General features: G+C 35.0%; 1 protein-coding gene and 2 long non-coding RNA genes across 3 annotated transcripts; 1 reads left to right on the top strand and 2 right to left on the bottom strand.

The window, feature by feature from the left end:
- Positions 1–250: 250 nt before the first annotated feature.
- On the bottom strand, positions 251–1,628 carry LOC134234691 (uncharacterized). Its single transcript, XR_009985236.1, has 3 exons — positions 1,231–1,628; positions 352–400; positions 251–280 (listed from the first exon to the last, which is right to left on the bottom strand). It is a non-coding gene; the product is annotated as an uncharacterized LOC134234691 (long non-coding RNA).
- A 2,924-nt stretch (positions 1,629–4,552) lies between these two features.
- Positions 4,553–6,121, top strand: LOC134234690 (uncharacterized). The gene is made up of 3 exons (XR_009985235.1): positions 4,553–4,623; positions 5,290–5,340; positions 5,718–6,121. It is a non-coding gene; the product is annotated as an uncharacterized LOC134234690 (long non-coding RNA).
- Positions 6,122–10,722: 4,601 nt separating this feature from the next.
- LOC134234688 (uncharacterized protein K02A2.6-like) lies at positions 10,723–13,662 on the bottom strand. The gene has a single exon (XM_062716744.1). It carries the CDS (start codon positions 13,660–13,662, stop codon positions 10,723–10,725), a length of 2,940 nt encoding a protein of 979 aa, XP_062572728.1.
- Positions 13,663–17,241: the final 3,579 nt, after the last annotated feature.

The raw sequence follows: 17,241 nt of genomic DNA, 5'->3' as shown, positions 1-17,241 counted from the left end.
ACTTGACAGGCTTGTTTCAAAGTTCTGTCATTTCGGAATCCTATTTTGTTTAGATCAATTATTGAATGTCCAACTGTGTATCACATTAAATAAACAAAATATAACTATTACATTTATCATGATAATTATTATTATGGTTTTGGGTCAGTCTCTTTTTTATTATATCTAGTAGCCTAGTGGGATAGTGATATTATAATGATCTGACCAGTAAAAAGCCTGAGTGAGCAGTGAAAAAAAAAAACTATTTCTAGCCTGGGCCTACAATGATTTCACATTTGTGCTTCATTTTGTACATTTTCTAAATTCAATAATGCTTGATTATATTTAAGCTTATAGGGTCAATTGTGTTACTTTTGTCATACCTGGAGATGGCTGTTCAAAATGTACTCTACAGCTGTACCTGCAATAGACAAACAAAAAAGAAAATTACTTTTCATTTAACACATTGAAATAATTAAACAATATGTAATTAAATACATGTATTCTTACAAACAAAAATGCAGGAATCTTTTTTGTGCCAGCACTTACAGCAACACGGGCCTCGGTTTATACGGTCTCATTCAAGGACCGGTCTCCACGTCCCTCAGTGGGATTCAAATTAGCGACGTACGGATTGACTACTTACTTCCCGACTCTAGAGCAGACGCTCTAATCACTGCGCCACGTGGGCGACAACTGCATATGTGAAGTTTCATACCTGATATATACATCACAAGTATGTGTGAACTGCATTAATATCATCTCATCATAAATTCTATGATATATTAAATAAGAAAAGTAACAACCACATTTTGATCAGAAGGCTAGAATTGAAAACTGCATGATTGATATAGGCTAAACAGCTGACACTATTAAAACTGCAAACAAATGTAAACAAACCTTAAATCCTTTATCAAGATACACATGTATATGTGTAGAGGAAATTCGGAAGGACTTCTTGTGCATACACACGAGTACGGATAGAATTAAATTTTAGTCTCATGGTATTTGAAAAAACACATATGGTCATCACCATAGACCTATTGATAAGTAAGAATAATTACTTTTATGCGCGTAACTCTGCATATGCATGCATAGTAGACTACCTTACAAGTAGGAACGAACTATAGCACACCTGCATTTTCTCTTCAGTTTTAGACATGCTATTAACAGCATTTGACAAACATACCCTAAAATATTTAGCCATTTTGTGCTAGAGGTAATCGAAAAAATAAATGATATTCTACTTACGAGTGTTTTTGTTCACTAAATCAATGCATGTGGGTTAATCATGATCATCACAACTACTCCCTTCCACGTGGAAACATGTTTACAAAATCGAGAGGTGCTGTTTTGACACTTTAAAGTGCAATAGCACTTGACAGAATAAGAAACTGCAAACCTACTTTCACTTTTCAGGTAAAGAAACGTTAGTTTTTCAACTTTTTGCAATTTAAAAAAATTATAAATCGAGATAACATAAAGTTTTACCTCTTTTTTCATGTCGAATTTCTCTCTCGATTTTCACCTGTAACATGTTGGTCTCGCTGAATTCTCGCGAGGAAAGCTGTTCGGACGTTTACGGATTTTGTTCATATTTCGTTACGTTTACCTCCGAATTCTTCCGATTTATGCTAATGAGGTTAGGAGGTGTGAAATAATGATTTAAATCAACTTGAGCGGTGGTCTAAACAGTGGTTATTGAAATTTAATCCTACGAAAACCAAAGCTGTATTTTTTAGTACCAAGAAAAATGTAAATTTACCATTGCTCAAATTTCAAGATTGTGACTTAGATTTTGTATCATCACATAATCACTTAGGTATTCTCTTTTCAAACGACCTCACGTGGTCAGCGTACATTGATTCTATCGTGACCAATGCATATAAAAAATTAGGTCTACTTAAAAAACTGCAATTCAGGGTCAGTGCTAAAACTTTATCTCTGTTATATACTTCTTTTATAAGACCTCAGTTAGAATACGCAACTGAAGTTTGGTGTGGGTGTTCTAGTCAAGATTCCGAAAAATTAGAAAAATTACAACTTGCAGCGGCAAGAATAGTCACTGGTTTAACTTCATTAGCATCGCGAGATTCTCTCTATTTTGAAACTGGTTGGGAACCACTTGCTGTAAGACGAATGTCAAAAGTTAGAACAACTATGTATAAAATATATTATAACATGGTACCCGAGTATCTGAGAGAAATATTTCCAAATATTCGATCACAAGAATCAAATTACGTAACAAGACAGTCACAAAATTATTGCATCCCGAAGTGTAGATTAAATATATATAAATCATCATTTGTTCCAATGGCAATAAGGGAGTGGAACTCTTTGTCTCTTGAAACAAGACAATCTACTACTATAAGTTCCTTCAAAAACTGTGTAAACTCTCGTAGAACACCTACCCTGTCCTTTTTTACTTTTGGCGATCGTTACTGGAGTGTAATTCATACTAGATTAAGACACAATTGTGTTCTAAATAAAGACTTATTTAGGTGTAATATTATTGACAGTCCATTATGTACTTGTGGAAAAACAGAAGACGCATATCATTTCTTTTTCTCTTGTGCGAAATACAATACTCCAAGGAACGACCTGTTTAATGCTATCTTTAGAATGAATAACTTAAGTATTGTAGACACTCATGTTCTGTTATGGGGAGATAATACGATCAGTATTTCTGAAAATGAAAGTTTATTTTTAAATGTGCAATTGTTTATCAAGAGATCTGGTCGTTTTTGAGTAATTTGATTCGTTTGTACATACTACAACAATTTTAGATTCTGTACATGCATTACTTATGTTAAATAATCTTATTGACCTTTGGTTCCAGTGTAAACTAATTTTTGAACAAAACTTTGTGTAATTAATTGTTATAAAGGAGAGGACGTTCTAAGTATTAAGTACTTGTGTCCAATCCTTTTGTTGTAAGATCTTAACAATAAAATATGTTCAAACAATTTGTACATGGGCGAAGGGGGATCCCCGGGCTTCAAATGCTTTAGAGGGGGGTTGTCGAGGTGTACGCCGTCCCTCGCTAAATGTGACAGGTTTTGCCAGAAACCCCTGTGTCTCCAGAAAAAAATATTCTCAAGTGACTGAGTCCTTCCTGTAAGGAGGCGATTAATTTCGAAAACGGAGTCGTTGAAACCCGCAGCATTAACAGATGGGTCCCTCCTAAGAAGCTGACTAATTATGACCCTCTTCGAGTCCAAACCATGAATCAGGAATTCGGAGAAAGAAATAATGTCTGTGACAATCTTTTCGTTGGGTAAGTGACCAATGTCATTGCCGCCTATTTGTAGGAAGTAAGTATCGGGCGTTCCAGGAATTCTACACAGCATCTGTCGGAGGCCACATGTACGTAGTGCGCACACAGATATTTTGTAATTTGCGGGATCTTACTTCAAGTTCTTCAAATCTGTATTAAAGTTAATGAACTCCAAGAGTCTTCGTATGTAAGAATGTCCCAAGAGACAGATATGCATAAACTGCATTTCTACAGAATCAGAATTGGGATCCACCCCCGCCATGTTTCGCCCATGCGGTATTACATAAACACAAGAAAATTAAACACTTCTAAGACGTACTTGTCTTGAATTTATCTGGTATTATAGCTCTTTAGTGTTACTTTGGTGTTCCTAGGACAAGGAATATAAACACGTACAAGCTTATGTGTCTCAAATATCCGTCGATATCTTTTTAATTTTTCACAGCACTTCCCTAATGTAGATTTTCCAAAGGGTTTGGAAAAATTTGGAATTCCATGGAATTCCATTCGTTTCCATACCAAAGTCGAAAAGTATGTCTGGAAGTACTTGGAATATATTGGAATTTGAAAAAATAAATGGACTTAGACATTTTTTGCTTTGGAAAGTATTGGAATTCTTTGGAAAAAATGATAAAATGAGAAACTCAACCATTTTCTGCACTGGAAAACTGCGGAAAATTACTTAGAATTTTTTAACTGTCGACCAATAGTACAATAACATCGGGATCGAAGTCGGGCTCGATGAACAATTAATTTAAACAACAAGCTGAAATTCAAAAATATCGAATGCCATGTTGATGTTGCACAGAAGGAAAGTTCAAGTTGGAAAGAGAGTGTCTAGAACAGGAGAATCATGATTAGCTTTAGATGGAAGAAGATGAAGACATTTTAAGACCCGGTAGGTACAATATTTTACAGTATTTTATGTGTCCTTGAATGAAGAACGCTTCTGCTAGGCCTACTGTTCATTAGTCTGGGCACCACACATAAACTGCCTGACTGTGAAATCGTTAGTGCACTATTTCAATTATAATTAATTATTAAAAAACTCTAAACATCTCATTAAGATCATGGATTTTAACCCAAATGTCCTCGTTTGGGGTCGAACTTATGTAAAGAATTTACCTATACGTTCCTTTGTTCAAGTCAAGATAACATTTACAGAGTCATGAGAGTATGATGCACAATGTAATTAATTATATATATTTTAAGGCATGTTCATCATCATTTTCAGCTCTTAATTTAATTATTTTATAGCTGTTGGTGTATTGTGTCTGAGATGATCCCCTCACTGGCCTCAGCGCTGGCGTTTGATAACTTGGTGCATGTAGATGCTTAGCCAATCAGTCTCTAGGCTTGTGAATATGGTGAGAACAAGCTCAAATTATCGCTCAAACCAAGTTAACTAACTCTGATTTTATTAATCCATGTCTATTAACATAATAATGTGTTCTACAGTGCGACCGTTGGGGGCGAGCACAGTTATTTACTTTCAAAATCCTTTATACAGATTTTACATGCACTGCCTATCCTCAGTTCATTAAAAAAGAAGAACAGAATAACAAATCAATTCCCACTACCCAGGCATAGGGATAGAGATTCTGAATTTTCGAAAGTTTCCTACAAAATCTGAAATACCTGAGCCGTTTAAGTGACAAAAGTATGACATCAAATAATAAGTCCTGTTGACTCTTCACCGCAAAGGATTATTGGATTTTTTCACGCTGTGAGATAAAAATTTCTTGGAACGAAGTGAAGATTTCAACCCAAATTTCCTCCGTTCATACACGATATAGTATATTGAGCTCGTTACACGACGCTCACTGCCCTCGTTATTAAAAAAATTATTGCAACTTTGCCAAGTAAACAAAATTTAAAGGTTTATTCTTAACACGCTTGAATTCCTTATTCAATTAATTTATAATAACAATGCATTCTGACATGTAATCTAAACATGAAAACTGCACAGACATGCCTAATTACTTTAGATCAAATAGCAATCATCTAATATGAAGTATACATGCATTTTATAGGAATCCGGGTGCTCACAAGGACAAGAGGTGTATGAAAAGAAAAACATAAAGGTAAGATTTCTGAATTATTTTCTAAATCAATAAATCACATGAATTGAAATTATCTTTTTCAGTGTAAGTCAGGCATTGAGCTTGAGCTCAAACCTTTTTGTTGTAGCTTACCTGAACTATTTTAAGGCCTTAGTGAGTTTTTTGATCAGTGCCTGATGTTGTCTGTCATCAATAAACTTTTCACATTTATACATTCATCAGAATTAATCCTAATTTGAACAAAATATGGCAAGATAGTGAATTAATTCATATTCAATAGTAAACTGATTTGCCAGGTAAAAAAAATCAATTGTTTTGTATAGCTTTTGTTTATTGTTTGTCATAAATTTACATGGATATCAATAATGATGCATCTAATGGTCATCTTTTTCATTCAGAAATCGTGCAAGGATCGAAAGTTTGAAGTGTCTGTTGGAATGATCAACATCGAACTTTCTGAGACTTCGTACTGAAAGTGAATCCGTTCGTGACACCAATTATCTGTCAACCAGGTTGACTCAACCTTCTAACATAACCATTTGCTAATTTCATAGAATATCAGTGAGGAAGTGATTCTCTAGCAAACACGTCAGAAGTTTTGGATCTTCATTAATTGGGATCTTTGGCACGTGCGTTGGGGGGAAATAGCATCTGTTGATTTTATGGGATCATTGTATCAATATAGTTGTGTAGTAAATATTTTTTGCATGTAATACATGTGTTTGTCACTCTAGTCAATAACTTTGTACCAGTACATAAGCATGATAAGCCACTGGCAGTTCATTGTAAATGTATACTTTGTTGAGGTGTCGATGACTATTTCAATTCCATAGCCGATTTCATTTATTAAAACTTACTTCTTATTTTAGAAAATGCAGACTGGAGTTTACTAAATTCATGTATATCATAACATGATTATAATTAATTTAACCAAGGTGACTGATTCTCCGGTAATCATATTTTCTCTGTAAATAACATTTAATGTAAAATACTTTCCGTGAGAATACTTTATGAAAGTGTGCTTATATTGTACATCTGAGAGTTATATCATATGCAATATTTGTCTCAAAAACATTATAAAGAAAAAATTAATTTTGTATTTAAAAATATAGATTTGATCTATGAAACATTGTGATGTTATTGATTTTTTTTGTAATTATTTGGCACTAATTATTATACCCCCCGCAAACGAAGTTTAGGGGGGGGGGTATATTGGAATCACCATGTCTGTCTGTCTGTCTGTCCGTCTGTCTGTAGACGAGACTTTGTCCGGACCATTACTCAGAAACTATTGGAAGGATTTGTCTGAAAATTTGTACACATATTATTCACCATATGAAGTTGTGCACCTGATATTTTTCATCTTGGTTGGATTATTATTTTGAATTTTACAGGTGTTTTTTCATTTTTATTTTGGGGTTTTGTTTGGACCATTTCTCATAAACTATTGCAAGGATTAATCTGAAAATTTGTACAATTATTATTCACCATATGAAGTTATGCACTTGGAATTTTCAACTCTTTTTGTTCCTTTTTTCTGCATTTTACAGGTTTTTTAAAATTTTAATTAACTTGTTCATTTTGGGCTCATGTTTAAGGTTTGAGACATAGAATCTAGAATATCTGTACAAAAACGTGAACTACAGCTTAAAACTACTCATAAAAACTTAAAAAAAAGAAACATCAAGTGTTAAAAACAGTTTTTACATTGCACAGAAGATAATGTAATTTCATTTGTCTCTCAGGAATAATGACTGGACATGCATCCAGTTAAAGATAAATTAATGAGTTTGGTGTTGGAAGTTGTTTAGGCATATCTCTTATCAAGTGTGTGTGTTATCAAATCTTCAGGGAATAAGGCACAAGAATTAAAGATCTCTCTTCTCTTATTCTCTTAATTGTAATTTATTGTCTGTCAAAACACTTCATTACTGGATGACCAGTTCTTTATTTTCAAAATGCATTTCAAATTGATATATCAAGATTAATTTGATTTTGTATAATGGTTTTTTTTTCAACAATCAGTTTGCAGAGTGACATAACACATAATTGCAATATATATATTTTTTTAATGCAGTAATGAAGAAAAATTAAATGAAAAAAATTCCAAAAAAATGTTACAATGGAATTACAATGTATTTAGTATTGATGTTTCATTTGGTTGCACCTCCGTTTCATTCATTAAGAAACATGATGAGCAATTTTATTTCACTGCAAATTTTTTAAAGAAAATTGTGAACATCTCTAGATCCATAAAGTATTTTTGAATTGGCACCTTCTCTGAAAAACCCAGCGGGGGGTATTTGTCCCTATTGGACAGCTCTAGTTTCAGTTTTCTTTGTACATGTATTTGGAATCCTGGAATTCCATGGAATTCCTTAGATTTACAAATATCCTGGAATTCCACGGATTTCCTCCGCAAATTTCCATTCTGGCATTGTTCCGCTCTTTTCCAGGCTAGATTCAAAATTCCAAATAATTCCGAAAAAGTTCCGTCCCAATACTCCGGAGAATTCTAAAGAAATCCGCGGAACAAAAATTCCATGGAATTCCATGGAATATGCTTTGGAATTCCATGGAAGTTGCGGAAAATCTACCTTAGGGTACACAGGCTACGGAAAAATTGCGCAAAGTAAAACAATAGTTTTGATTGGCTCAAAAATCCGTAAAAATCCGACGGTGTAAAATTTACCAAATTTCTCAAAGCTGCATAAATTGAATTATCTATGATAATATTTTTTCATTGTATTTATGATTGATTTGACTTTTGATTATAGTGATGATTGATTTTGACTATTGGTTGTATTGATGATTGATTTGACTATTAATCAATAAAGCCATGACAAAAACTGCCAATCATTTTTAATCTATTTTGTCGGCAACATAGTTTTATCGAGAAAAATTGCATTTACAGGATATTTACATCATATTTTTTTTGATCTGTCCAATTTTACTCTGAAATTGACCTTAAAGTTTGATTTAAATTTGAACAAAAGATGTACATAACATTTGAAGAGGGGAAGATAGGACATTAATACTTTACATCAGAATTACTTGTGAGACGATCTTTCTGAATTAACTTGATTGATAATCAGTTTATCTGTACAACCTTAATGTCCTGATACATGTAACATGAGGCACGTAGAAACGGGGGAGAGGAGGGCGATGGGGGGATGGTGGTGGCTGACTTCCCAATTTTTTCTAAAAATAACTTTAACTTTGAATATGGTCATTGTAAGGCTTATTGCCCATTCCATGTACTCCTCACTTTTTACAACAGTAAAATGATATATGGCTAGTGTTAAAAGTAATCTATTGTTTTATATACAAAAAAATTGGTACCGAAAGAAGTTGAACTGGGGCAAAGACCCTTCAGAGAAAAATAAGTTTTAAGACTCCGGAGATTAACGTTAAATAATGGCTTATCCGTCTTTAATTTGCTTATGACTTTTGTAAGTGTTAGACCCAACCAATGCAATCAGCACTTGTGTTTACATGTATGCAAACGAACATGTTATCTTTGAGAAATTACATTACGGAAGGTTGAAATTATTACGAAATTTTTGAAAACTGTTTGATAGGCAATAAACCATTTCAAGGAAATTTACCAATTTGAAACCATTTTAGAGAGCTGGAAAAAAAATTTGCTCTTAATTTTTGTTTTTTTCTTATTCTTATGACAAAATAACTCTTATAGAATCTCTTATGTTGAGCATACTGAAAATTGCGGGTTTTTTCTACCTGAGACAATCGTAAAAGTCCTCTTAAAAGCTTTTGGGGGAAAATGTATATGTCTGTGTAAATGATGAGTAGAAGTATGGCACTGTTTATCAGCATTTCAATATTTCATTTCAAGGTTTGATTATATCCACCCTTTATATACGGTTATTCTATCATGAGCATTTTATTTTTTTTTTTACATGATATAGCTGGATTTTTGGTCTTTCGGGCATGGAATAAACCTGTTCAGTTTTAATTTGAAGTATATTAGGCCAACGTTTTTATTTATTTTTTTTTTTGGATTTCAATTTTCTGACACAAAAATATGCATTGGGTGGTCGAAAAATAAAAATAATTTAGAACCTTGACATATTTTTTTCTCGAGTACATTGAAATGTCTAAAAATAATAAACAAATAAGATTTTTTAACTTTTAAAATTATTTTTATGAATCACACGTCAAATGACTCAAGAACAGAGACTCTGTTACTGTTAATGGCTTTCATTCTTCCGACTTACAAGTCCGAATTTCCATAAAAGACATATATTGCACTTGGACAAATATTGGTAAAATTAAGCAAATTGGCTCTTCTATGGTCAGCCTTTCCACTTTTTTGGAAACTCCAAAAGTGATTTCACAACAAACCTTTACCTAAAGATATGTACATTTGTGTCCAGGGACCAACCTAGACCCACCCGATTAAGGTGACTTCACTTCTCCCTCATAGAAATTTGAGGAGAAGTTTTGAAATTTAGAGAGACTTGAAGTTCTTGGTCCGTATACGTGGCACTTTTAATCGTTATAAAACTATTTCATTATTTAAAACTGACATCACATTTCAAAAATTTTCTGTATAAACATTGTATTTAAAATGATTAAAAAAGAAATCTATAATCTTAAAAGATATTTCCCCTAATTACAAGGTATATAAATATCTAGAAAAAATAATAAAACAGCAGTGAAATTAAATAAAATTTACTACTATTAAACCGTTAAAGTTTCTTATTGTCAGATTAATTGTTTATCAAACATTTTTTTGTTTCTTATATAGTAGTATAATCTTAAACTTCTAAAATTTGTCTTCTCATTAGATTTCCAGGCTTTTTGCATAGTCATAATTTTGTTAATTTCTCTTCAAACTTGTTTTCATATAAAATTCTGTTTCTAATAAAAGTTATGCAAACCTGCATGCCGATTAAACAGCTATATACTTATGTTTATCGAATCTGTCTTATGATGTGTAACTTCTTAGAAAGCTAATACCTTCACAATTTATCAATAAAAATATGTCTGTATTTGTGATGATTATAGATAACTTGTAACGTTTATTCAGTAAACATCAACATACTATATTGAACATCGAACCCGATCATAATTAAGACATGGTAGATTTAGTTAACACTTATCGTTACATCCCCTTTCTCAAGATTTTTCTTAAAAATTATGAATTTACAAACCAGGCATTTTTCAAATGTAAATTATACATAAAGTCCCATAATAGTCTATATTGTCCAGAATTTGAACGTCAGAGTATTAAAAATAATTACTGGGTTGCAATAACATACAAACAAACTAAACTGTTATGCAACTACTTGTAGCAACATAGAAAACAAAATGACTAGATTTCTTTGGAAACCTGAGGTAGACAAGGTATTATTATGACCTTATCACTATCTACCTCTCCTACACAAAACACTCAACATTACACACGAAATCCTGATACTTCTGTGGAGGTTTGATTTCGCGGCCACTCCTTGTATGACGTTTGCCCGATACTTCAGATGTTGGATTTGGTAAAGGACATGTTTTGGCTGGTGTGATACCCTTGTCAACTATCGGTGTGTTCTGTGCTTGTAATGTACTCTGAACTGGGGTTTCCACTCTGTCCATGTCTCTGTTAGTAGAAACACTAGTCTCCAAATTGTCTTTATTTACATCAGGGAACAAACTGGTGTTTCTGGGTAAGTCTTCCTTAGAAAACGGTTCCCTGCTAAGTCGTAGATGTTTTCGATTTCTCCTATATACGCGTCCATCTTCTGTACGAACTTCATAGGAGCGAATATCCACTTGATCTCTTACTTGTGCTTTTGTCCACGACTTCTCTCTCCCGAATGGACGAATTCGTACAGTGTCTCCCGCATGTAATTTCTGCATTTCCTTTGTGCCGCGGTTATAGTAGCTAGCTTCTTTTCCTTTCCTCTTGTACAGCTTCCTGGAGATCCCACTGGAATTATGAGTTTTCAACTGCTTTGAGGAAAGTGTGAGTCTAGTCCTGGTTCTCCTGCCAAACAGTCTTTCTGCAGCTGAAAATCCAATGGTCTCACTTGGTGTATTTCTCCAGTCCAAAAGTGCTAAGAAAGGATCTTTCTGGTCAAGGACACATTTGTGCATTAGGGCCTTAGCAATCTTGACTGCGTTTTCTGCTTTCCCATTTGACTGAGGGTAACGAGGAGATGAAGTCCTGTGCTCGAACTCGTACTTTTCAGCAAAATCCTGAAATTCTCTACTGTTGAATGGTGGCCCATTATCAGATATAATAACATCCGGAATGCCATGACGCGCTATCTGAGCTTTCATCTTTGTAATGACTTCCTTGCCAGTCTTTCCATGTAATCTGTCTATTTCGAAGAAATCTGAGAAATAGTCTGCACATATAAGGTAGTCATTTCCGTCAAACTCAAATAAGTCACAACCAACTTTTTCCCAGGCTCTCTTTGGGATATCATGTGAAATCATTGATTCCTTTGGCTGGTCAGGCTGACATGAACTACAAATTTCACAACACTGTATATAATTCTCAATGTCATTGTTCATATTGGGCCAATACACTGTCTCTCGTGCCCTTCTTAGGCATCCTTGTATTCCAATATGTGTTTCGTGAACCCTCTCAATAATGTCTCTGCGAACTCTATCAGGAATCACAACTCTCTCCCCTTTGAATACTAGGCCGTCCTGGATGACAAGTTCATCTCTGAATGGGAAGTAACACTGAACTTTATCTGGAAGTTCATCCTTGCAGTCTGGCCATCCCGACTTGATGACATGTTTCAACAACTTCATTGTTTCATCCTCCTCAGACGCTTCTTTTATTTTCATGATCTTTGCGTCGGATATTGATATGTAGCTCCTCTGATCAATATCGAATATGCTTGCTCTCTCCATGTCTTCTTCTGATGCTGGTAGATAAGCTCTGCTTAGCGTATCTGCTACGTACATCTCTGCACCTTTCCTATAGACTATCTCGTAATCAAACTTCTGGAGTTGCAATAGCATCCTCTGAAGTCTCCTAGGTGCCATCACAAGACTCTTCCTTTGGATGATTTCAAGCGGCTTATGATCTGACTCTATCTTGACGTGACGACCATACGTGTAATTCTCAAAACGCTCGAGTCCAAAAACTACGGCCAGCAATTCTTTCTCAATTTGCGCATAATTGCACTCTGTCTGGGTCAATGCTCTCGAAGCATACACAACCGGATGTCCATCCTGCATCAAACAAACCCCTAATCCATTTTGCGATGCATCACACTGTAGTATCGTCTCTTTATTTGGATCAAAGAAACTCAACACCGGTGCTTCTGACAAAATCTTCTTAATAGTGCTGAAGGCATTTCCATGGACTTGCTCATCCCAATGAAAATAAGTGTCACTTTTCAACAAGTCCCGAAGCGTAGAAGTAACTTCTGAAAGATTGGGTACAAATCTCTGCACAAAATTGACCATTCCTAACAAACGCTGTACTGCTTGTCTGTCTGTAGGAGTAGGCATCTCTCTAATTGCTTGTACTTTACTTGGATCAGCACTCAGTCCCTGCTTTGAAATAACATGTCCAAGGTAAGACACTGATGTAAGTCCTAATTTCAGTTTGTCAAGGTTCAGTTTAATGTTCTTCTGCTTACATCGGTCCATCAACTCAATTAGCTTTCGATTATGGTCTCTAATCGCTTCTTCATCTGTGTCTCCACAACCGTAGACAAGTATATCATCGTGAATTGCTTTGGTTCCATTCAAACCCTCAAGTACTTCATCCATCCTCCTCTGAAATTCTTCAGGTGCTGGTGCTATGCCAAAAGGCATCCTCAACCAACGGTAACGTCCCCAGGGTGTTCCAAATGTTGTTAGGAAACTACTGGTTTTGTCGAGCAGGACATGCCAAAATCCGTCCTTCGCGTCCACCACTGAGAAAATCCTGGACTTTGTCAAATCTGGTAGGATGTCTTCTATTGTTGGAGTGGGGTAATGATTCCTCTGAAGTGCTACATTTAGGGGTTTCGGATCAATACAAAGTCTAATTGCCCCATTTGACTTCCTCGCTACAACCATGGATGATATCCAGTCAGTTGGAGTCGTTACTGGAGAGATAACTCCTAGATTCGGTAGCCGATCAAGTTCTTTCTTTAGATCCGACTTGAGCGATAGTGGCACTTTCCTGGTAGGTATCTTTGTTGGCTGCACAGTAGTGTCAATCCTGAGGTGTAACACTCCTTCAAGTTTTCCAAGTCCATCAAATAATGTTGGATACTGTTGTTTCAAATGTTCTTTGGTAAGAGGCTCTGTAGTGTCACTACACTTTCCACCAATCTGTGCGACAAAGTTCTGCTCATTCACAGTGATAAGTTTCATCGATTGTATCGCCTAAACTCCAAGAATAGGGTTAAGTCCTGTTCCTGACACTATCTTTTTTCTGTTTCTAGGATTGCGAACAGTCAGCCTTCTTTTCCCCAATGGCTTCGTCTCACTCTTGTTGTACATCACTAATGTCATATTAGTTTCTGTCAGGTTCTCTTGGTCATTACACAGCTTCTTGTACAATGTCTCAGGTAGAATATTCACACTAGATCCACAATCCAACTGAAAATGTACGGTTTGGTCATTGATAAGCATCTGAGCTGTAATCTTCTTTTTCTTGTTGACATTGTGTACTTCTTCGACAGTGAGAACATATTCACATTCACTGGATGATGAATAGTCATTCACATCATGTACCAATTTCTTTGAATGTGGCCTTCTGCCAGGTCGGAACTTTTTCTGCTGCTTAGTGTTCCCTTGTTTACACACACGAGCAAAGTGATTCTTGCGTCCGCATGAAGAACACTCTTTGCCATAAGCCGGACAATCTGCTTTATCCTTACGGTGTCGTAAACCACAGTACTCACAGCTTACTTCATGTTTGTCTCTAGGAACCTTCTTCTGTTTATCTGACACTTGTTTAGTTTTCTTCACAAACTGCACTTCTTCTATCACTCGAAGTTGTGAACTTGACTTCTCACTAGCTCTACAAATGTCAACACAACGTTGTAAGTCTAAACCTTTCTCCTGTAACAGTTTCTTTCTTGTGTGATTGTCCCTAATCCCGAGTACGATCCTATCTCGAATCATTTCTTCTTGTAAAGCACCGAATCTACAGGTTTTCACAAGTGTGCGTAATGAAGCAACATAACTGTCAACGGTTTCATTTAACTCTTGTTCTCTTTTGTTGAACGTGTATCGTTCGTATATCACATTCGTCTGACCTATGCAGAAGTCTTCTAGTACTTGTAGTACTTTGATGATATCTTTACGATCTTCATCGTTGTTGAACTTGAGGCCATCGTAAACAGATAATGCTTCTGCACCTAAGCATGTTAATAAAGTTGCTACACGCAATTCATTATTCTTATCTTTCAGTCCGGTTGCAATTTCATAGTTCTCCCATACCCGTTTAAAATGGCGCCAATTCGTAGCCAAGCTGCCTCGAATGTCCAATTTCGCTGGAAACGGTATATTTGTCGGGACATACACTCTCTGCGGTGCCGCTGCAACACCATCTGCCTGATTTTCACCATCTCCGTTACTCATGCCGAATAGGAGGGATAGCATTCACCAAAATCAATGGTGCACGTGTACTTCTGACACCATGTAACGTTTATTCAGTAAACATCAACATACTATATTGAACATCGAACCCGATCATAATTAAGACATGGTAGATTTAGTTAACACTTATCGTTGAATTTGGAACTCTCTAGTAGAGAGAAGATCAGTTTTATTGGTTATCCAACGAGAATCGAGTATGCTACTTAGGATGGTATAAACGCGATGTCTTCACAGTGGTGTAACACATTCTGTCACATTCTGTCGGCTTTTGCAGAGAAGTAAGACGGTTAGAGAAGAAGCTGCTGAGGAAAACTTAGGTTAAGGTGAGACAGGGATAAGACGTGACTGAACAAGTCTTTCCTTCCCTTTCTTACATTAAGTTAGGCTTTAATTAAATAAAGTAAAACTTATAACACTTATAAATAGGTAATCCAGCAGTGTGAGATGCATTTGAGACAAGTAATTAAATAGAGCTAGGTTGAGATTCTTACCCCGTCCCATACATTATTTTTGTTGTAAATAATTTCTCTTTGTTAGGTTCTCAGAAGTTATCTGAGCTTTCCCACGAATCACTTTTTGAGCAAGTAGCTCAGTCTAAATTGAGAGTTAATATTTTTGTATATATTTGATTATTTTTATTATTGTTGTAACATCCGCTCGGTTACACGTCACATATTCACAGCATGAATTAATTATTTGACAATAATAAGATCTAAAATCTTCTCCTACATCTTTGGCATGACATCGATAGCTGTCCAGCTGTTTTGCGTCTTGTTCATGTTTTTGTGTATAACTTGTAACGATGGACTTTTTCATACCCGGAAGTGTAAAGTCTAGAGGAGTTCCGACGAAGTATTCGACGCAATGGTCATTGGCACAATGGTCATTGGCAATGTGGTTTTACAATCTGACTTCTGTATTTGTAGAGTTCATTGAATGTTTATAAGTGTTTGGGTCAATGATTAAGATGTGTTGTAAATTTTGGTTCGGTCAAGAAAATTTCGAGCCAGACATATTTTATATTTATTTTCGTAAATAGGGAAAAATAGCGTTGGCGGAATCGTAAACCAAGAGAAAAAAACTTTGGCCTTAATGCAGTTTTTTTTACAAATTTATCTTGAGAAACAGGACTTGTATCCTTAATGAATAATGTACAAAAGCCTTTCCCCTGACTTGTTTCATTACTTCCTTTGACTCAAAAAATGAATATAAGTTACAAACACTTGTGCAATTATATTCTGTTTTCTATGCATTAAAATTTGCCAATAGGTTGAGTTACCGTCGAGGACTAGTCTCCTATTGGAGACTATTTCTGCTTCATAAGACAATCTTAAGTAGGTTCGATCCGAGAAGCTTGAAAAAGAGGCAAAGAGTTGGACTTAAGTTTAAGAGTTTATTGATAGAGCGAAATCTTGAAAGTGATGCGCATTGCCCGACTCTTGCCTGTCGTAAAAAATTATGTCTTGAAAAAGTGACCAATGAAAATTTTTAAAATTGCGGATGTCAAGAAAAATATAAGTAAAAAGACAATTAACGTGTAATAATTATTCACCTTAAGTAAGTAACTACTTTTTGCTAAGGGGCTTAACTTGAGTAAATAAGAGTCTCAGGTATGACACCTTGAGTTTGAACAATTAATTGAACGACACCTATTAAGTAACAAAGAAATCAATAACATCAAAGGAAAACGAGCATAAGAAGACACAAAATGAATTACATTATATACAAACAACAAATGTCACAAACAAAATTAGCTTGGTACATAAATCTGGACTATGAGAATAAATATCGTTAAGAATTTCACACATTGTATTAAAATTACTTTAGAAATAAACATATTCTACAATACCATTTTACATAGTTTTCAAAAATAAAAGAACTTTAAGTTTATTAAATCTTTATGATAAATTCCAAAACAACGCTTTATATGTGCCTGAATGAAAATATATTAGAAAATAAAAATAGCAGATAAATTGTACGTGACACAACAATTAAAAATGTTATATTCAGTTTTTTTAAAATATAATTAAGGTCACTTTAATTTGTCGCCTCCGATGCAGAGTGGTATCAAGGGATCATTTTACCCGGTGTCTGTATGTCTGTCCGTCCATCTAGCTGTCTGTCCGTGTGTCCATCTTTGTATCTAATAAAACTAATATGCTTTTTGATTTTTACACATTTATTGCTTGACTCTATGTCATTTGTAAAATAGGTGTTTACTGACCTCGTGTCTTTGACATTGCCCTTTGACCTACTTCACCAAAAAGTACAAAATGCCCTTATACAGCATATTTTTAACTTTCAAGGGTGTTATTCTATGCTATTAAGAATGTGCACTGATTGTCA

This window comes from Saccostrea cucullata, unplaced genomic scaffold (genome assembly GCF_032062105.1).
Source record: "Saccostrea cucullata isolate Sc308-1 unplaced genomic scaffold, CSIRO_AGI_Scuc_v1 ctg332, whole genome shotgun sequence".
NCBI lineage: Eukaryota > Metazoa > Mollusca > Bivalvia > Ostreida > Ostreidae > Saccostrea > Saccostrea cuccullata.
This window is presented reverse-complemented; position numbering and strand designations above follow the sequence as displayed.